At 33.0% G+C, this 23,851-nt stretch overlaps 1 protein-coding gene across 1 annotated transcript; it reads right to left on the bottom strand.

Moving 5' to 3' along the window:
• Positions 1-366: 366 nt before the first annotated feature.
• LOC148942315 (uncharacterized) lies at positions 367-22,597 on the bottom strand. Its single transcript, XM_089103291.1, has 6 exons — positions 22,530-22,597; positions 19,115-19,397; positions 13,768-13,912; positions 8,349-8,615; positions 3,551-3,780; positions 367-459 (listed from the first exon to the last, which is right to left on the bottom strand). Exons 2-6 carry the CDS (start codon positions 19,307-19,309, stop codon positions 367-369), a joined length of 930 nt encoding a protein of 309 aa, XP_088959417.1. The 5' UTR covers positions 19,310-19,397; positions 22,530-22,597.
• Positions 22,598-23,851: the final 1,254 nt, after the last annotated feature.

The raw sequence follows: 23,851 nt of genomic DNA, 5'->3' as shown, positions 1-23,851 counted from the left end.
CGGAGCGTCCATGCTTCAGAACCATATTTGACCACTGTCATCACTGCAGCTTCTAATATTCTAATCTTGGTTTGGAGACTTATCTTTCTATTCTTCCAATTTTTTTTTAACTGTGAAAAAACACCCTGAGCCTTGACTATTCTACTTTTAACACCTTGACTTCTCCCACCATCTTTACTAATAATACTACCAAGGTAAGTGAAGCTGCCCACCTGATCAATCTTTTCATTACCCAACGTCACCTTTTCATCTTTACCTTTTCCTAGTCTTAGTGACTTAGTCTTCTTAACATTGGTTTTCAAACCTATTCTAGCACCATGAATTCGCAAAACATCTAAAAGGTCCTTCATTTTGCTAACACTTTCATCAGCGGAGTGTAAATCGTAAGCATAATCTAGGTTCAGGAGAACTTTCTCTGCACATATGATTCAATGGTCTCCCATCGCCTTTCACGTGCTCCTGAAGACAAATTCCATAAACATAATCCATATAAAGGAGGATAGAACACAACCATGCTTAAGTCCTGATTTAATACAAAACCAGCTGCTAACCTCATTTCCTACCTTAACCGCAGCAGTGTTATTCTCGAAATAGCACTAATCACTTTAATGTATTTGTCTGGTATACCATACAAGGTATACTATACATCTTCTATCAACTGAATCGAACGCTTGCTCATAATCTATAACACTGAAGACCAATGGTGTTTGAAAACTCAGGCACTTCTCAATTATTAGCCTAAGAATGAAAATTTGGTCGACATATCCTCTATCTTTTCTAAAACCGCACTATTCTTCTCTTAAAACTTTGTCTACGGCATCTCTCAGTCTAAAAAGTATCATATTACTAAGTAATTTGCTACCTACAGAGACCAGACTAACGCCTCTATAATTACCACACTCACTTTTATCACCTTTCTTATAAAGTGGCTTAATTAACGTTTTCTTAAAATCGTTAGGTACTTCCCCTTTTTCAAAAATCATATTCATAATCTTCAGTAACTGATTTCTAACCTCAGAGCCACCATATTTAAGAAACTCATTTACCACCCTATCAGCACCTGGGGCCTTATTATTTTTTAATCCTATTAGAACTGTTGCTAATTCTTCCTCACAAAACAAATCTTCCTTCACATCCAAGGTATCACAAACTTTTTCATTTTCCTCTATATCTTTTCCCGCAACTCTATCTCGGTTAAGCAAATTCTCAAAATGTTCGGCCCATCTCTCTTTAGTTTTTTCCTTATCGCTAATTGTTGCCCCATTCCTATCTTTAACTGGGCCAAGTCTGGATTGACTACTCCCTCCCAACAATATTTTACTATTATGCCATCTAGCTGCATCTTCCAGATCCTCGGCAATTTTATCCATGGCCTCCACTTCACACCTGCTTAGTTCATATTTTAATGCTTTCTCCACTTTCTTACCGTTATGATTTAACGTCTTAAATTATGCAACGTCTTCAGAAAGTGCTTTTGTGGGGATATGCAACTACTTCCTGCCAGTGCTAATTAATGGACATCCACCAGATGGCTAATATGGGAGTAAAGTTCATTTGTGATGCAAATGTATGTTATATTTAGATTGAGGATGCAATTCTAGGTATATATTTACACATTAGGGGGGTGGGGGTATATATTCTGTGACTATATAGCTCTAAGAAATTCATGAATTTCTTAGAAAAAAATGGGAAAACAAGGAAAGAAGTGAAGATAAAGGCTCTCCCCCTGCAAAATGTGTTAACTAGCATTATTCTACATTTTATGGAATAAGAATTGTTTTCTTAATATGTTTCCTTTTGTCCAGCTGGACTCCTAGGCTTAAAATACTGGTTGGCTGGTTGGCTAATTTAAAGATTTGTATATATATACACTGTTAAGTTAGCCATCTGGTGGTATCCCCTAATTAATTAATTAATTCATACTTTAAATTATGTTTTCATGCTAATGTTTATCTTCAATAAGCCATTTTATGGGTTTGTACAGCCACTTTCTAAAACGAATTGCATAAATTAACAAGGGTAAATAGGCCTGTTTCCAGTTCCGAAACATATTGACTTGTAACCAAGAATCGTACAGCAAGTTCTAAACAGGGGTTAAATACTTGTGCTAGGTGTAATATACTGGTTTCTGACAGCATTTGAGGCCAAGGTCATGTCCATGAGGGGAGAATAGGGGGGTTTGAACCCCCCCCCCCCAAAATTTTAGTCCGACTCGTAAAAACGTAACAAAGATGAACATAAACAAATTTTGTATGCGTTTTTTGAAGTTTTTTACCCCCCCCCCCCCGAAAAAATCCTTTTCGTATAAAAAAAATCCTTGATACGAAACAAAGTGACACAGAATTGGCTCTTATGGAGCATTTACGACATTATCAAAGTTTATTGAATTTCAGTAAATACTGAAGTTGGTTTCACGGGAAAGCCGACCCTTTTATACCGTGTAAGGAACCCTTCATCAAGTTTCGATGGGTTGACAACTACATCGTTTACTCGATGGCGAAGAAACAAAATCGAAACATTACTTCAGAAGCACGGTTATGTCGAGGAAGCCCATCGAAGTTACTGCCCCTGGTAGTAACTTGCACCAAAATAACAATATACTTATATAACTAGATTTTTTAGATTCAAACCTATCCATTCACCAAACAAAAATTACGATATTACTTTTTTCAAATTTTTGAACTTTTATTTGTTATTACTTTTATATATTTTTGTTATATATATATATTTGTTATTACTTTTATATATATATATCTGAACTTTTATATATTTGCTATTACATGATATTACTTAGACTTCTACTTAGATAATGATACTCGGCACTATAAATCGAGTTCCCTTCTACAGAGTTCGACTCGGATTCAGACTCCACTAGTGACAAATTCAAATTAATTTATTTAGCATAAAAATACAAACAAATTTACAGCAGCCATCTACAAAAACCCGAAGGTTTGTTTGCTATTGCTGCAAATCCATTATTATAAAGCTCTACATCCACATAAAAACTATCTTTTCATGGGGAAAAATCAGCATTTGAACTAAATCAACATAAAGAACATCTCCTACTCTAAAAGGATTACACTCTAAAAATCCCAAGTGTGAAATATCACATATCATCCTTAAAAAATCCACTCAAAAAAAAAAAAAAAAAAAAACTAAATCAACTATGACAAAATCAATAAGTATCAGCTAGGCTATAGAGCCAACTCCGTGCGCTTTGGCTGGGTAATTTCACAAAAATGCGACCACTATCTATCCAAACAATTGTCGAACCAAGCAATATTCAAATTCAAAATTCTAATCATTCAAATTATAACCCAAAAGGTAGCGCTTCAATCTGATCTTGACCTGGCCTATATTATCAGCATGACTAATAGCATCCAGGAGGGAACTCCACACTCCCGGTCCCGCAAAACGAGGCAGAAACGCAACACGTTGAGTATTCCGGAGCTCAGATGCAAGGTCATTCGCATTTCTAGTCTCATAACAGTGATAAGATGAGTTAGCTTTAAACATTAAGTAATTCTAGTGATTCTGATTAGTAACTAACCTCCGCTCCTTCAGCTCCTGAATGCCAAGAATGACATCGAGTGGAGAAGTTAAAGTCATATTCATAGAGTAGCTGCAGCACGTCAATAAACAGCGGAGGAACTGGAGGAGATAACATCATAACATCAGCTGGAGGGGGAATAACATTATACTGCCGATCAATAATTTTTTTTAATGCTAAATGAAGAACACTCTCATTGGTAAATGGATGGGTTTCTTGGACACTCGAACCTAGAAATATTAACGAAAAACTAGCACATGCTTTAAGCGAAAGTTATAAGCAAAGCCTAGAAAATAAGGTTCAAAGTAAAAAAAAAAAAAAAGTTAAATAAAAAAAATAAAAATCGAAAAGTCTTCTAGTTCAAGAAAATGTTCGATTTTAAACCTGATTTGGCCACAATACCCTAACGCTGATTAAAAAAAAAAAAAAAAAAAAAAAAAAAAAAAAAAAAAAAAAAAGCCTATAAACTTCAAAGTTCAAAAGCCCAAACGATAAATAAAACCACATATTTTCACTAGATTCATCACTTAAAAACATGACTTTTTTGTTTTAATATTTTGATTATTTCTGTTTTTTACGTGTTACTCTGTAAATATATCCTATTGCCTTTTATTCCAAATTGGCATTGAATTTCTATCTGTTACTCCATGTATTATACTACTGTAACTTAAAGTCTACTTTAAAAGTAGGGGGGCTGGGGTTTGACCCCCCCCCCCAAAAAAAATATTTGTCCGATTCATAAAAATGTAACAAAAATGAATATAAACAATTTTTTTATGCGTTTTTAAAAGTTTTTTATTTGTAAACCCTCCCACCCCCCAAAAAAATATTTTCATATACCCCCCCCCCCCCGAAAAAAATCCTGGATATGGCCTTGAGTAGGTTAAGATAAGATATTTATTTCAAAAAGATCACTATCACAAGCCCACACAGGGCCGAATTCGGACTTCGGAGTCGACATTATAAATGGTTGCACTAAAACTGGCAAAAATGCAAAAAACAACAAAGAAATAGAAAAATCATTATGAACAATCATTTACCAGTCAATAATTAAAACTGTAGAAAGTCAATTAAAAAGTTAAAAAGATAAAAACTGGTCAAACTAAACTTACACAAATACGAATCGGAAAAAGAATTAGAACGGACATAAAAAAAGGAAGGGGGGGGGGGGAATAAGCGAATATACACAAAAAAAAGACCGAGACATAAATGCATATAAATTAAAAGGGACACTAAGAAAGTGTCAATAATCCAACTACAGTAAGTCAATAAAAGAGTTAAAAATAAAAACTGGTCAAGAAGGAGCGTGGGAAAAAAAGGGGGAAAAAGAAACTATTGGGACATTTTATTCATTTTTCTGTAATAAAGGGGACAAAAGTTCTTTCGTATCTCGAAGTAACGCAGCGAATGGGGGACAAAACAGGGATGGGCTCAGAAATAGCTCGAGGCGGCCGTAATCTGGATGGGGAGTGACGTTTGGGGAAAATACTTGCCGGCTGAGGGTTTGTTATGGCATTTTTTGCAAAACAGAGGCACAAACTATTTCTTCGTCTCTTGAGGCTTTGGGGTTTTGAAATATTTAACAAATGCAAATATGGTATCTTGCCCTCTTTAAAAATAATTCTTAGAGCTCTCTTTTGGACATTTTCAGTTTTTTGTGTTGCTTCAGTTGAGAGGCCAGGGTGTCACACAGGACAAACATACTCTAATATGGGACGCACAAAAGAAATGTATACCTGTAGTAAATGTGATTGGGGGCAACTGAATTTATTTAAAAGTTTAAGGAGGGAAAGCGAGGAGTTTGCTTGTCGTAGGATATTATTTAAATGGGCATCCCATTTCAAATTGGAAGAAATTGTAACCCCAAGGAGTTTAAGAGATGTGACAGAGGTTTCAGGAGGAATAGGAGGAAGAAAAAGGGGAGGGGATTTAAGGAAACTTACTGAGACTATTGCGGATTTAGAAGGGTTAACTGTCATGTCAAGGGAAGAGGCCTCACAGGCAATATCTTGGAGTATGCCCATTGGGTTGCTAAACATGTTTTTATAACATATCTCTAAAACTGTCAAGTCATCGACAAATTTCCACCTATTGCCATAAAGGGTTGAAAGGCTGTTAATCATAAGAGAAAAAAGGAGAGGGCATAGAATAGTCCCCAGAGGAATGTCATTAAATATGAAGAGATGATCTGAGAAACAATTTAGATATTTTACTACTTGAGATTTATTAGAGAGAAAAGAGGCAACAGGCTTAGCAAGGACAATTGCAAGGTGGAATTCCTTTAAAAGTTTATCTGTGAGTAAATTTTGGTTAATCAAATTGAAAGCTTTTTGAAGATCAATAGAAATCAGATTAAGCCAAGTGTTAGGGTTTTCAAGTAATTTACCCTTGGTATCAACATGATGGATCAGGTAATGAGAGGTTGACGTGGATATGTGATTACCAAACTGTCTAAGATCAATAAGGGTGAAGACTTTTCTCTTGAGCCAGTCTGCGAGAAAACTTTCATACAATTTTAAAAAAATTGAGGTGAGGGTAATAGGATGAATGCCATCAAAGCCAGGCTTCCCATTTTATTTTCGATTGGGGTAATAAAGCCTTGCTTCCAATATTGATGGACCTGTCCAGATTTGGTAATTTCATTAAACAGGGTAGCTAGGGGTTTTGCGAGGTGATCACTGAAAGCTTTAGTCAGAGGAACAGGAATATCTAAAGGGCAAATGCTTGATCGTTTTAGTTTTCAATTTTTTTTACAACATCAAGTGGAGAAATATGTGGGAGTGAAAAAGGATCAGGAATATCTGGAAATGCGTAAGATACCCTGGACAATAGAAGCCAGAAACTTATTGAGGTCATTAGCTGTGGTCTTTGGAGGTTCATTTATATAAAAATTTAGATGTTTCTTAACTCTTGCTGGTAAGTTTTTTGATTTCAGAGTACCAGTTCTTTGGTTTATCATGGCGAAAGTATATAATTTTATTTTTATATTAGGCTCGGGCAGCTTTTCTAATTTGACTTTATAATTCATTTCTTAACTTATTTGCTTCAGCTAAATTACCCCTGTTAAATAAGCTTATTTTCGTGCGGATTAACCTTTTTATGTGATTGTTATGTAAGGTTTATCACTGTAGCATTTTCTGATTTTTTTTTTCTGGGAAACATAATGAGTAGGAATCAATTAGTTTTTTTTGTGAAAAATCAAAATTTTGTCATCAAGGTTCTTAGAATTATAAAGGTCTGACCAACTTTCACTGGTCAGCCGTGATCCAAGAGAAAAAAGGCTTGTGTCACTGATGGGACGGCAAACCCCAATGAAAGTAGTAAAGGAATGTTCAATGGCTGAAGAGGGAGAAAAAAGAAGACAATAGAAGACAAAAAGAAGGTTAACGTTGTTGAAGTCAAATATTCAGGATTCAACTAGTTATGAGTCGTATTAGGAGACTAATCGAGGTAAAAAAGGTACCTTATTTTTTTTTCTTTTTTTTGGAAGAAATAATGTGTAAATTTAAGAGATGAAAAGTGTAAATTTAAATGCGATTACCCACATAATAAGCACATCTTAATTGAACCTAGGGCCAGATTAAAATCTTTGGGCGACAAAATTTCAAGACCCCCCCCCCTCTCCTAAAACAAACAATTTTATGAAAATATTGAAGAAAGTCTATAGGGGATCCCAAGTTTGAGCCTCATACGTTTAATTGAGGATATTCAAAAATATATCAAAATGGAGGCTATTTTCTCATATTGGGCTATCATATTTCTGCATTCTCTTACTTAAACTGTTTTGTATTTGCTAAATGAATTATTCGATTGTTCAAACTTTAAAACATTCAAATAGTTTATATTCACTTCATTTATTAAAAAAAAAAAAAAAATACATTTTAAAAACTAAGATTGGCGACTCAAGATTCAGCCTTTGCCACACATTCAGCAATACAGCTGTCATTAGTAATTCACTTTTATTTATTTTCAATTTGTTTATATATATATATATATATATATATATATATATATATATTCTCATTTATTTATTTAGTAAACATTTTGAAGCATATAAAAACACTAACTCAGTCTTCTGAAGGAAGTACCTTGCTATACCTAGCTTAAAATCATTCGTCATAAGTAAAACGGATCAATGCATAAGCAAAAGGGAAAGCAAAGCAAAGGGAACAATGCATAAGCAAAAGCAAAGTTGGAGTCAATTTTCCCAAATCAAGTAAAAAAGACACTAAAAACTGAAAAATGAGCCATTTGGTACCATGAAAGTACTATAAAGATACTTTATAGTACTATAAAGGTAAATATATACTAAAGAAAACAGGGCCGTATCCAGGGGGGTTACCCGGTTTGAACCCCCCCCCCCCGAAATGTTTGTCTGACACGTAAAAAACGTAACAAAAACGGATATAAACAAATTTTGTATGCGTTTTTTTTAGATTTTCTTGTGTAACCCCCCCCCCCCATTTTTTTTTTTTTTTAGTAAAACCCCCTCTGAAAAAAGAAATTCCTGGGTACGGCCTTGAAAGAAAACTTATCCGTTTCTGTTAATGCTTGAATTATGCAGGCTTATATTAGTTTTGACAAGGTTTTTGAAGAAACTAAATTTCAGCTGGGGGGGGGCGCAAACTCAGGTCTGGGAGGGGGGCGAACCGATGTCTGGGAGGAACAGTTGCTTCCTGCCCCATATAAAATTCTGCCTCTGCCCTGGAGGGGTAGAACACTACTCCAGAAGTGTAGGTTCATTCTTCAGAAGTGTACCGGAGGGGTAGAGACTATTTAAGAGACTGAAATAACTCACCATTATGTAAAAGGAACTTTGCTATGTCAAGATTGAGATTATACAAGGAATAAGCAAATGGAGCCACTTCTGGAGCCACTTCTTTTGTTTTCTTCAAATCTACAAAAGACACCAGAAAAGTAACTATGTCAAAGGAGTTTTTCATAATTGCATTTTGAAGCAGTTCAAATATTTTGTGTTGACTAGGTATAGGTGCTCCACGCTCTACCAGGATCTTTAGGGTAGCTACGTCAACCCTTCTTGCGGCCTCAGTAAAAAGAGTCTCGCCTAAAAGCAACAGAGGAAAATATTATCAATAATAATACCTGGTAATTATAATCAATTCCACACACTCTAATTACAACCGTCACGAATAATAATTTGTTGCAATCAGTTAATAATCAGTCAGCAAGGTTGTATCCGGGGGTGGGCCTACCGGGGTTGAACACTTCCCTCTAATTTTTTTCCGAATTGTAAAAACGTAAAAAAAAATATTATAAAACAAATTTTTTGATGCATTTTGAATCTTTTTTTGTACAACACTCCTCAAGAAAATACTCACCCCCGAAATTCTGAATACGCCCTCGTCAGTCAACTATAAACTGTTTCAGTAAATAATAGGTTCTAACAATAACGATTTCGCTCATTTTTGCAAAGAAAGGATAGTGGAATGGATTTACTTATTCGTGATTGGCGTAAAGGACTGCTCTTTACAATATAATGGCGATCTAAAGATGCATTTTAATGCTGTTTTTTTTTTATACCATGAAGAAAAATTTCCTGATGCCCCTCCCCCCCCCACAAAGCGTAGACTTGCGTAAATCAATGATTATAGGGAAGTCTAGGAATAATAATAGTAATGTTAAGAAGTAAAGGGAGTATACTTTCGGAAAGATAACTATTAATTTATTTATTTCCCTCAAAATCGAGGAGTATATAAAGTTCAAAATTGAAATACATCAACAAACGAAACAAAACAACTGATTTTAAATAAACGAAATCAAACATCAAACATCGAAACAAACATCAACAAACCAAACAAAAAACTGATTTTTAATGAGCTTAATAATATAACTGAATAAATACATAAAAAAACATGAAATCAAACACTATTTATTTTCTGGAGAAAAAAGGGAAGAAGTTATGCATAAAAATAAATTTTCGGGCCAAAGCTGAAAAGAAAAATTACAATGGGTCATGATATAATATCTGCTCAACTTTCAGTTGTTTTTTTTCTGAGCCAGAGGGTTTAATTTGTATGTTTTAGATAAATTATCTTCCAAATTACTTTAACACCCTGAATGCTGCCTGCTCTAACTAAGATATTTGTTGCGAAAGTTATTCCTATCCCTATATAAAAAATAATCTTTTTATATATAAGCCTATTTTACATACTTGATATATCACCAGACCCTTTATGGGAATTACAGCTTTGCAGAGATATCAATAATCCGAATTTTGAATTGCTGCTATTGTGCTTTGTGCTATTGTGCTGCTATTGTGCTATTGTGCTGCTATTGTGTTATTTATTTAATGAGTGCAAATGAGAAAGTACATCAAAATCCGCTGTCTACGGTCACTGTATATGTGATTGAAATATACGGTATTTTTGGATTTTTTTTTCACTGCTAAAACAAGAATTTATTCATACTTGAACTGCTATTTATCATCAGTAATACCTGAGAATAAACTCTTATTGTTACCGGAATTTACATAATATTTTCAGTTTTTGATCAATTCTGAGTTGCATGTTCAAAGTTATTGTTTATATAAAGTTAAAATGGAATCAGTTAAAGCACTAGTGCTGCCTTGGCAAAAAGCGAATTACCCCTTACAGATCATAACTATTTTCTTTCCGGAAACATCGTGTAGAAGGGGTAGTAGCGGAAACTATAGATGAAGTCGGAACCATAGGAGAAAATATTTAAGTTTGTTGTAGGCTAACTTAGGTTACTTGTAACTACGGTTCGCTTCATCTACAGTCCACTTATAGTTTGTTAGAGTTCACTGCTTTTATTACAATACTTAAGACTGAACTAACAAAAAAAAAAATGGCATTTAAAGCAAATTCTTTAAGATCATGAAAAATATAAGATCATCAAACTGTGTTCAATATCATTCATATAAAAGATGATGTTTTTGATCTGCTCAGAAAGAGAGGGACTATAACCCTGAGCGAGTGGAGGGAGGAGACAAAAAAACTTCATTACACAAGCACATTTGCGAGGCAGAAGACCCAGCTTCCCGACAGTAGCGATTGGAGGAAGATTATGTCAAGCTATAAGTGCAAGAGCCCAAGAATCGTGCCCTTTTTTGTTAGGACTGAACACCCATGACCATAACTGATGAGAGCCAAAAGAATATATATATATATATATATATATATATATATATATATATATATATATATATATATATATATATATATATATATATATATATATATATATATATATATATATATATATATATATATATATATATATATATATATATATATATATATATATATATATAGTAATATATACACACACACACACACATATATATATATATATATATATATATATATATATATATATATATATATATATATATATATATATATATATATATATATATATATATATATATATATATATATATATATAATTATACACAAGGTATAATTTATTTGCTTCAATGCTGCCTCAAATGAATAATTTGTGTAGTATTTTTAAATCAGTTTGACAGTGTCTAAGTAGATTATGAACAGGCCAAAATTAGGTAAAAAAATTAAAGGAAAAAGGATAGAAGGCACTTGTATAATATACCCACTACCCCTCAAGAAGTGAAGTTAGGTTAATCCTAATAAAATATCCATAAGTATGATAAAATATAATATTTTATAAAAAAAATTGGGCTATGAATTTGCACATTAGGGGGGGGGGGAGGTTGATTTAAGTACAGCGGGTATGCATGCAAAATGTGTTAGCTACAATTATTCTACATGTTATGAAATAAGGATTATTTTCTGACTACACATAATCTGCAAATATATAGCCCAAACCACATACTTCCCATCTATTCTGTCACTTCGCTTTATCTTTTCTCACGATTAATTAAAAAAAAACTTTCCAAAAAATAAGTTTTTCACAGAAAAGTAAAGGTAATTTTAAACTTATACTCAGGAGATACAAACACCTGTTAAAATTCAAACTAAAAACGACCAGAAATTACTATTAAAGAATAAATGAAACCCAAGACGAACAGAAATTAAATAAACAATCATACCAAAAAACATACAACAAATAATAATACAAATGAATAAATAGATCTTAAAGCGAGTAATGCTTAGATAGAATATGAAAATCAAGCTTAAAACAAAAACAAATATTTTAGTATTAAAGTATAAATGAAACTTAAAACGAACAGAAATTAAATAAACAATCAATGCAAACAAACATACAATATATATTAATGTAAATGAATAAATAAATCTTAAAACGAGTGAAACTTAAAAAGAATATGCAAATCAAGTTTGAATCGAATAAAAATAACTACAAACAAGAGTTTGGGTATCACCTCACTGCAAAAGCCTAAAACCTACTGCGTCATTGGCGCTTTACTGAAAACGAATTACATTACAAATGTTTTCTTTTGTACTTAATATTGAAAATAAATATTAAAATTACAGTAAAATTTTGAACTGATGAGCTTTTAGCAATTAATATCATTATGTATCAAATATTCAGTTTAATTTTTTAGTTCTTTTCAAGATTGGTCAAGACAAATATAGTTTCACTACAAACAAAATTTGGATACTGCCCCCTTCTTTAACTGCAAAAACCTAAAGCGTTCTGCGTCATTGGCGCTTCACTGAAAACGAATTACTCGTATATTACAAATTTATTATTTTCCAGTTCTTACAGCATTGAAAATGAAAATAAAAATTACAGTGAAAAAAAAATCTTGAACTGATGGATCTTTCAACAATTAATATCATTATATATCTAATATTCAATTTGATTTTGTTTATATTTTCCAAGACTGTTCAAGACACATATAGTTTTGCCATTTTTTTTTAACTCTGCCATTTTTTGTAACTAATCGTGTTAGTTTGTTATGAAAACATTCTATGGCTTCTAGGCATTTCTTTTTGAGCGGGAAACTGCACCTCAAACTTTGTCGAACATGCATTTTCTTGCATGAAACACCAAAATATAATAAAATGTCAAGTTTCGTAGTGTTCCACCACTCGCAAGCACGTGCCATTGGTATTTTTGAATTCACATGGTCAATTAAGGGGGTGGAGGGTAGGCTAATTCTCGTAGCAGCCCCATTCCGTCGTAGTATGATTCACATTTTCAACACCTGGCTTCCGGACTATCATATAATCTACCAAGCATACAACTACCCCAAATCGGTATCAATAAATAAATGAAACCCAAAACGAACAAAAATTAAAATAAATATTAGAGTCAAACTCAAAACGAGCATAAATTAATATGAGTAGGGTTCAAAACCCCTATGCTTTCTAAAAGCCAGAACATAATTTGTACTTTGCTGAAAAAAAATTCAAATGAGTTTACTGAAAAGAAATGTGCATTGTCAGTTTAATATACATATGCTGATATTTATTCCCTAAAATCTTAATTAATTTTTGATTTCTTAAAGTTACAAAAGTGAAAAAATTTCAAAGAATTGTTTTCAGTAAAACGCCAATGATGCAGTAGGTTTTAGGCTTCTGCAGTGAGGCGATACCCAAACTCTTGTTTGTAGTTATTTTTATTCGATTCAAACTTGATTTGTATATTCTTTTTAAGTTTCACTCGTTTTATGATTTACTTATTCATTTACATTAATATATATTGTATGTTTTTCGCATTTCTTCTTTATTTAATTTCTGTTCTTTTTAACTTTCATTTATTCTTTAATAGCAAACTATTTGTTTTGGTTTCCAGCTTGATTTTGATATTCAATCTAAGCATTACTCACTTTAAGATCTATTTGTTCATTTACATTAATACTTGTTGAATGTTTTTTGCTGTGATTGATTTTTTAATATCTGTTCGTTTTGGGTTTCATATATTCTTTAATAGTAATTTCTGGTCATGTTGGGTTTGAATTTAACAGGTATTTGTATATCCTCAGCTTAAGTTTAAAATGGCCTTTACTTTTCTTTGAAAAACTAATTTTTCGGAAAGTTTTTTTTTTTAAATAATAATAATAAAACATTGGAGCCGTATGGACTTTCCTATAGGCAACGCTACAGCGTTGCCTCTGATAAGGTGAAAGAAACTAGCGAAAGAAACCGGTTTACAGCACATCAATGCATGAACAACTTGAGCGATAGTGGGTATATCATACAAGTACTGGATAGAATACCATCCCAATTGTTAGTCCCTTTTCATTCACTCCTAAAAGTTCTAAGTTAACGCTCGACATGAAAAAAAAGTACCATTATTTGTCTTAGAATTTGGGTCTGCATTTCTTTCAAGTAGAAATGTGACTGCATCGATTTGCCGTTTTGACACCGCCATGAATAACGGTGTTCTAAGATGTCGGTCCAAAGCATCAATTTTTGCACCATGAAGAAGTAGTAGCTAAAAATAAAAATAAATATTTCAATATATTTGAATAGAAAAACTAATAACTAACGTTTTTTTAACCGATCCCCCTGGCTTAAATCTTTACACCAGATCATTCATCTGGAAAGAATATACAAAGACATAAATGTGCATAGGTTAAAATCTTAAGGTGGATGAAAGGGGAACTTTAATGCAAGTTGTTTGAAGTAGGGATAGACAATTTTTTTGCAGGGGAGGAAGCTAGCAAGCGTTTTAGACAGTTGCGACTTTGTAGGTATAGTAATCTAGTTATAACCAAAACGATATTTGGTATATATTTTACATGGCATTCACACGATGGTAAAACAGCTCACCTAATTGGTTATATCACTGTGAATCAAAGACTGGCAGGATCAATTCAAGATACGAGGGTAGTGGTTTTCAAACTTAATTAGACACTGTACCCCTTTCTACCCACAAGACATTTTAGGTACCCCTTCTCAGTTACTGGTACTAGGTAAACTATAGCTAAAATACAAATGAAATTGCCAGTCCTAGAGTTAAAGGGCTTTTTTATTTTTTTGTTGGCCGGCCACGTACCCCCAAGGGGTACGTGTACCACAGTTTGAGAACTACTATACTAAGGTATACAGGGGAGCTGTTATTGGTGCTAATTTTATCATTTGGATCCTGTTAGATTACTATAATCTATGCATTAATATATCAATTATAGGAGTAAGCCTGCAGTTTGTTCTTAGCTGGAACCAAATAAAGAACAAATTACACTGGCAATCCTGCCCGTGCTACCGACAGGTGTAGCTTCTCCAAAAATTACCTTATTTTAGTACTATCACATTCGACTCTTAAAACGGGCACCAAAACAATTAATATCCAATCGAATGAACCATCTCCTTATTTATTTATTTTCATATATCATTTATTACGCATTAGCAAGCAAGCAAACTATTGCAAAAGGAGTAGGAAAAAAGCAGAAAACAAGAACAACAACAAACTGCAAAAACATAACTTTACCATATAGTCAAAACTACAGAATCAATAAATACTACGGAAATAACAATAAAATAGCAATATTAATGAAAGAAAAAAAAACAATTAAAGGTATTGTAGCATCAAATACCTTTGCAAACTGAACATGGGGGTTTACCACAGCAATGGACAGGTCGGTTATACCACATTTATGAGACATTTTTTGTTTATCTTACTCAAATTGGACAGGTATAAGCTCATCCTTACACGACTGGATGAAACACTGGACTTGCAATCCTATGTCCATCGGGACGCAGGTTCAAGTTCTGACGATGCTAAAAACTTTTTAAGTTCTTGCTTGGGGCAAGGGTCACTTCCCCTCCCACCTCAAAACCGGTTTTGAAGTCAGTAATCTCAATAGTCTCTCCATCTCACTAGTATCTCTCAAAACTTGGCCCAGAGTAGTGAGTTTAAGCCTTACAACATACCTTCCTACAACACCCCGGATGATAATATGTCACTTTTAGGTGGTTTTCCCAACTCCCAGCATTAACTTTAATACTTACACCCTGCCAAAGTTGCCTCAGAATGAAGCTTTTTTTGAAGAAACCTGTTGTTAAAGAGTTTGATAAAAACGCCTCCTTTTGAACAAATTGTTCTCAAGAGCTTAAATAAAGAAATGTTTATTCTTATCTCCTTCCCATCTTTTGTGGAGTCCCCCATAGAATCCTAATGGGTTCCATTTCTTTCCTTATAATGATTAATAGATTCATGACTGACCACACAGAGCAATGGAAGTATGTGGATGACCTGTCTGCACTAGAGGTTTTGTCAACAAAATACTAAAAGTTCAATCATGACATTACTTGATGACGTCAAACAGGAAGCTTGTTTGTCAAAGATGAAAGTTAATGCTAATAAATCTTCAGTTATGACAGTATTTTTTTTAAAATCACCCCCTTCTTTCAAAAACCACATTCCTCCCAAAATCTCTGTCACATGCATTAAACTACTTGGGGTGACAATTACTGCCGACTTGGAGTGAGATCCCCATGTTCACGCCATTCTCAAACAAGCTTTCCCTTTAGTTTCCCTTCTAAAACTTTTGATAAAATTTTCTTGCCCCCTAAGAATCTTCTCCAATTTTATTGTTCATTTATTCGGCCAATACTGGAGTATGCTTGTCCAGTGTGGCATTTCGGTCTTTCTTCAGAGCATATTTCTAAGATTGAAAATGTCCAAAAACGAGCACTTAGAATCATAAACGGTGAAAGGAAGGTTCCATATCATTATCTTCTAGTTAGGTTTAAGCTCACCACATTGGCCTTGAGAAGCAATCTCATGTGCCTTCGTTTCGGTACCAAGACCCTGTCTGTTCCCCAATTATGCTCCATCATCTCCAAACCTTACCTTCCCACCCGCAACAGACCATCCCCTATAAAATCTCAAAAAGTCCCCAAATTGCCCATACCCACTAAACCCTGCTAAACATGAAAGAAATCACAAGAGTTTTGTTGAATTGTATAATATAAAATGCATAATAGCCAGGAAAACTAGTCATTAATTTTATTGTTTTTTCTTGTTGACTTTTTAAATAATTTTTGACTCATCTTATCTAAGTGTTTTGTACAATGAATTATCTGGTCAAATTCTTTCAATTTGATACATATATATATATATATATATATATATATATATATATATATATATATATATATATATATATATATATATATATATTTAGGGTTAAGGTACCAATGATTCGACAGTACAATTTTGGAACCACTGTCAAAATTTTCCTTCAAAACAGGATAACTCTGCTTAGTTGTGACTTGGAACCCTATCTCTTGAACCGTCGTTATATTTTGCCGATGCAAAACGTGGACACTATCCAATACACCAAGATAAGAAAGGAATATTCCATTCAATCAGTTTCCTGTTTTCAACTCTAAATGAGCTCCTGACAATTTTTTAGCTATGTAATGTTCAAACTGTCATTACTTAGTTATTTTTTGGCAAAAAAAAGTTGGGATCAGCACCAATGCATCAAAATACATTTGATCTTCTCTAAAATTTAGCCACATTGGATTTTTCTTGATAAAAACAAATTAAAACGACAGCTAATATTATATTGACAAAACTATGTTCCAATTGTCGAAAAATTCTTGTCTGATGTAGTGGAATACAAGGTTGACAAAAATTTCCTTCAGCGAAATTCAAACGTAGTAGATATTGGCCTCTATCATGAGATTCATTTCTAATAGAGAATATCTAGTAGTAACATTGTCAAAATTTTGACAGAAATAGGCCTGTCATAATATAGGTGACTCTGTTGGAACTTCACTGGACATGTAAAACAGATGAGAAACAATTGGTGTCAAAATCCAAGGGTCCTCTGGCGAAAACAATTGTCAAATTTACAGGTACTTCCTCAACAATGGGAGATTTGATGATTATTATTTCTAATTATATTTCACATGAAAAAAAAAAAAATAAAAAAGATTTTTATTAATTCATAGTTTTACTGATTTGATGCCAGATGCTAGATTTTTCCATCATCTGAGGAACTGCCACTTGGCCTCATATCATGTTCATATTTTTAAGCATTTGACTTGGTTGATCACAACATCCTAATTCGTTCATCACTGAATAGCTTTGAAGAAGACCCTCTCTTAGTACATTTTGCATATTTTTTCTTTCCAATAGATACCAAGTTGTAAAATACAAAAATGTTCTCTCTGATCCCCTCCCTACTTGGTGTAGAATTGCTAAAGGAACTTTGTTAGGACCACTATTATATCTAGTATTGATTAATGACATTGGTAAGAGAATCCTTCAAAGGTATTAATGTGTAGGTTACCTGCTGATCCTCAAAGTATGTTATAGAAATATCAAAAGTTGCCCCATCAAAATCCTACCCATGTTTAGGACAAGGCTAAGAATTTAGATACAAACACAAATTCCACTAACTCAATTATAATAACAATAAACTTCTTAAAATCCTTGAAATGTACGGCTGTTTCTTATACCCTATCCCACCCAAAATCCTAGTGAAACATCTTAAACTCCTTGGTGTCACAAATTTTTAATAATCTTAAGCAGGACATTCATATTTCAAGGATTCTGGACTTTCCAGACAAAGGATTGTAAAAACTAAAATTTTTAAGGTGGATTAAAATGGCATATTAACTTTGAAATGGCATAATGTTGACAACATTTTGACTGTAAACAATAAAAAAATCTTTTCTGGACCATTAAAGCTGAAAGGAACTGGGCCATTCTAGATAGCGTTTGGAGATATTATTCTCGTGGCATATATGCAAAAATGTGAAAGACAGAAAAAAGGCATACTACCTAGGTCACGCGATTACACTCCATATGATTATCCAATTTTGTTCCTGTACCTGAGAGACAATTTTTTCAGTTTTTTGCTTCCACTATCTGAATAGTGTTTTATACACTTGCACATTAAACAAAGTTGAAGAGAAACAAAGAAATAAAGCAAAAAGAATAAGCATGTCGAATGCACAATAATCCACCCACAAGCATTCCCCAAGTATTTCAACACGTGTCAAATTGGGTTTCAACTAACGTAAAAAACATGTAACTTTTTTGTTCTGTCAAATTTGTAGGTGAAAACAGTCCAATGTCAGAAAATCGGAATTTGGTATCCTTTTCTGATAAAACTTCAAACTTCTAATCAAACAGTAAGATTCCTAGATGTTTTTCCTACATATTGAAACCCTTTTCAAACCAAAAGTCTTTAAGTTAGGCCTTCTAGAGTAGAAAAGTGTTTTTTTTACAAAAACTGTTGAATCATCAGTGCCTTTACCCTATATATAATGCAGCAACCATGCTGTGAAAGAAATTTCAAAATTAAATTCTATTCTATAGTCTTACATGTATTCAGGATTGTGGCTTGGGTAAAAAAATCACTAGATTTTAGTGATTTTGTGCTGATTTAGCAATTGTTTTTTTAAGCAACACAAAAAATCACTAAAAATAGTGATAAATCACTAGGAGTGGCAACCCTGCATGTATTACTTACTTCTATTCTTTATATTCACTACTGTATTCTGTTAATACTAGACAACAATTTATCTATATTTAAAATTAACAATATTTTAAAAACAGCTATTAAAAACCGTTTATATATATATTTCTTAATTTAATTGTAGCTCATACCTTTGTTTTAAATTAAATCAGGTCTAATTCAACTTTGAGTTAACCAGGACGTCTTATGATACTTACTTTACAAATGTCAATACTGCCATTAGCTGCAGCAATATGCAATGGTGTGATTCCATCTTCCCCTTTTACTCTTGCTGAAGTTCCTGATAGCAAAAAGGAATTCACCAACTGGCTGTCTTTTCTATGAACTGCATACCATAAGTCGACAGGACCTGATTTATTGCAAATTCTTATTTCTATCCTAGTCACTGACATTTCATGAGAAACTGATGTAGCAGATATTGAAAATTCTTTGATTCAGGGTAGCCTTTTGGATTGGAAACCTTATTTTCATTTGTAGAGCCTAAAAAAAGGTAGTTAAATATTTCTTATATAAAATATTTGACTTTTTTTAATATTAAAAAAATTAATTAATATTTTGAAAAAAAAAATTATGATGGGCTAATGTGAAACTATCAATTACTATACAGGAAACTCCTTTATTAGTCACTATGTAGCTATCAGCAGTATGGGTATTTAGCCCTAAATGAGTGAAGAATTCTCCATAAGAAAATTTCTTTGCTAATATTCAGGTATTCATCAGATCTATAAGGTCTTGTGCTAAAGAAGCTTTATTTAAAATAAGAAAAACATCTGTATTTCTATGTTCTTTTTTTATTTCTCTGTAATTTTGTATGTTTCTATGTATTTTTTTTTGTTTCTATAAGTTTTATTTGTTTTTTTATGTCTATGAATTCTATGTCATTTCCACATTCACAAAATAAGGGAAATTACAGAGCTCTTAGATCTATAAGGTCTTGTGCTAGAGAACCTTTATTTAAAATAAGACAAACATGATGCAGTTCTTTGCTTTACCATCTATTTCACTTGAAAGATTCTTGGTCATTTGTCTACCTTCTAAATGAAAACATTGTTAGTAATTAAATTTTGGGTGAGTTGCTGACCTTTTTTTGATTTGGGTTTATTGTTTTTAATTCATTTATTTTATATTTTACCTGTTATTTTCTTCAGTTTTGTTAGCTTTTTAATTCTTCTAATTTGGGTTTTGTCTCATTTCGGTCTCCATGTTGTTTGCTTTTGTGTTTTAAATTCATTTTCTAGTATAAATTTTTTTTGCATTTTAGCTCAGAAAATGTGAACTGAATTTGTTTTTGAACTTTCTCTAATATTACTGAGGCAGGGAAGCAAACATCTTCTCAGTCTCAAGTTTACAACTGTATGGCAATATTCCCCTATTTAACATTGCAAAAACAATTTTTATCAACAACAAATTAATATCAATAAAGCTATAAAATAATAAAAAAAAACAATTTTCTTTCAAGAGCACCCATAACCTGAATTTTAGGAGAGGGAGGGGGGCTTACTTGGTCTAATTGGTACTTCCAATGCTGTATAATAGAAATTTTAGCACACCAACTCAGTCTGTAATTCTGAATAAGTTTTATTTCCCCATCATTTATAAAAAAACAAAAACAAAAGTTTTCATACTTTTTATAATTTAGTTTTTATCCTTTTGAAGTTTTCATACTATTTATATAAAATTATAATTTATAGAGAATTAGGTAGCTATTTTATAATTAGACTTGAAGAGATAAAACAAAGATGCTAGACATCCAGCACGTATTAATTAGAGTAAAATGCAAAGAGTGGAGGTAGGTACTTCAAAATATAGTAAAATTCTAGTTTAACTGCTTTCCACTATCAAAGAAAGGGGTTAAGTTAGGATATTTTATTTCTGATGTAAATGAGAGGTAAGTTTAGACTTTAGCCCACCCTCCCCGTAATGTGCAAATATATACCCTGAATTGGTAGGCCTATATATAGGGGCAGGGGTAAAATTCATTTCTGACAAAAATGATTGTTATATTTGGAAAGAACATAAAAAAAGGCAGTGAGTGGTATCTTTACTTTATTCAAAAGTCAATAATATGAACTGCAAAAAATTTACCCTTTCTTTTTTTCTGGGTCTAGTTCTGAAAGTTCAATTCCTGTTATTTGAGAAGAATTTTAAGCCATATCAAGGTGTTTCTTAAAAATTTAGGAAATGTATTAGCACATCCTTAGAATCTTATAAAATGAGATTGAACAAAGTTGTGAAGCTGAAAACAGTTTTGTTGTACTTCATTTAAGCAGAAAATCTATTTTTCAAGGTCATCAAAGTTCAGAGCCCTCTAGAAGCAGAAGGAGTGGAGGTAGGTACTTCAAAATGCCTTCCAGGGACATAGGCTACTTTAGTCTGTAGACCCATCCCCAAAAGTTTTATTTTCCTTACCTAACCCCTTCCCAAGATAGTAAAAAGTAGCTAAACTAGAATTTTATCCAAAATAACTTCTCATGTCATACTTTAGTCTGTAGATCCATCCCTGGAAGTTTCATTTTCCTAATGTAACCACTTAAAAAGTAGCTTATCTAGAATTTTGCCCTTATGTTTTGGTTTAATTTAGCTTCAGTGTTGGCATTTGGGTAAATTTCTACCAAATCATATTATTGAGTTAGGAATAAAGTGAATACACCATTCAATGCCTTTTTTTATGCTGATTACAAATAGGGCCTATAATAATTATTTATATCAGAATTGTATTTCCACCCCCCCCCCCCTATATATGCCAATTCAGGGTAGGCTATATATTTCTACATTCGGGGGGGGGGGTAAAGTTTAAACTTACCTTCCATTTACATCAGAAACAAAATTTGCCCCCACCCCCCCTAATGTAGAAATATAGGTCAATATATACCAAATCATTTTATTGTGTTAGGACAAAAGTGAATACACCATTTGATGCCTTTTTTTATGCTTATTACTAATATAATAAGCATATCTTTCAGAAATTAATTTCAGCCCCCCCCCCCCCGAGATATGCCAATTCAGGGTTAGGTTAGGTATAGCCTATATAGGGGGGGGGGCTGAAATTAATTTCCAATAGAAATGCTTAGGCTATTATATTTGTAATCAGCATAAAAAAAGGCATCAAATGGTGTATTCACTTTATTTGAAACTCAATAATGATTTGGTATATATTGACTGAAATATATACCATGAATTGGCATATATAGAGGGGGGGGGGGGTGAAATTCATTTCTGATAGAAGTGATTATTATATTCGTAATCAGCATAAAAAAAGGCATGGAGTGGTAGCCTATATTCACTTTATGCGTAAGTCAATATTATGATTTGGTAGAAATTTACCAGCATTTGTTGGCAAAATGATCAATTTTGTTAGTACATTCTTTAGCCTACACCCACCCCTAATTCAAAACCCAAGCTCCACCCCTGACAACCTGTCATGCAGCCATACTTCTAACCCCTAAAACTAAGGGAAGAATAGAGATAGAAGCTCATCAGTATCTTCCCAGCGTAAATTTAGGCTTTAGAATCATGCCTGAAAGTTTGACCTACCTTAATAGGCTAATTTCCATGACTGGTCAGCAAACAGCCTCTAAATTAGAATTTCAATATGTATTCTTGGACACTTACTCAATTAAGTTGGGTGATAGCATTCACAGTATATTGTGCTACTGTTATGAATTAATGTCAAACACTAGGCAAATATTTATTTCAAATTTTGAATATTTTCGTTTTTAATAGATGGCTTTTTCATCAATTAACTTCCGGTCGATAGTTGAATTCCAAATATCCCAGACACAAAACAATCTGGGATTTGATCGAGGCCAGGCCCTCGTAAAACAAGCAATATACCCTTGAAATCCCAATTTTCCAGTTTTAGATCTAAAAAGCTTAATTTTGGCACTGGTTTGGTTTTGCCATGAGTCAAAGTAGACTTTTTATGAACTCTAAAAGTAGACTCTTTATATTTGTGCCCCATAATTTACAAAATATATGCTTTAGGTCTTTTCCCTATCCCTAATTATAGTAACTTGGTAGAAATTGGACGAGCTATTTAACAATTTGAAAGTTTCTTTTTATCTTCCAACTTGGACGAATAAGGTTTGTTCTAAGCAATTTAGTTATTTTTAATATAATTTTAAAGTTAGGGGAAGGGGTAGATGTAAGAATGGTTTATGAGTGTTTATCCCCTCACCATTGTCTTATCCAAGTTCAGAGTTCCTTGTTCGTATGTATAAGTGTGGTCAATAAACAATCTAATAGAATAGTTATTAGGATTTTACCTCTATTTGCTTATTGAAATTTATTAAATGCCGTATATGGTTTTTATGGAAATTTTGAAGGATTTTTAGAACCTTTGAAGCTTAAAGAACCTTATGTATATTTTTTTTAATTTTCAACTTGCAAATAGGAACGTAGTAATTAAAGGATTATATATAGATACTTCGCGTTTTTAGTTATGATAACATCTCATGCTGAATCTAAGAATAATAGGCAGAAATAGGTACTACTACGGCTAAGTTCAGTCACTACCCAGCTAGTGGCAGTCCTGCCCAGAGTCTGGCTATGAGGCAGTGTATTCTATTAAACAAGCTGTCTAGATTGAATGGAATGAACCCAATTGCTACCCAATGCCATTTCTAGATGGGAAAATTCCCCTGGACATACTAAGTGCTCGTCCTTACAAAAACAACTTTAGGAGGGGCCGAAAAGGGGAGGGGAGTTCTTTTGGTAGAATTAGTTCTAAAGGTTAATTACTGCTTGCTGCAGATGGTTTTTGAGGGACTTCCCCCTCTAATTTGAGGAGCTCTAGCCAGGACAAAGCTGCTGGTAGGGGGAGGTACCGGGATGAAAGGAAAACAAACATTACCAGGATGAAAGGAAAGGAAATATTAACACAACCAAATAAGACTCTTCTATTAAATGAAAAAACAAGAAAGACAAGCCCTATC

The sequence above is a fragment of the Artemia sp. Qi Xiang Cuo genome, chromosome 17 (assembly GCF_049724085.1).
Source record: "Artemia sp. Qi Xiang Cuo chromosome 17, ASM4972408v1, whole genome shotgun sequence".
Taxonomy (NCBI): domain Eukaryota; kingdom Metazoa; phylum Arthropoda; class Branchiopoda; order Anostraca; family Artemiidae; genus Artemia; species Artemia sp. Qi Xiang Cuo.
Note: the sequence above shows the minus strand (reverse complement) of the source record. Positions and strands in the feature narration are given on the sequence as shown.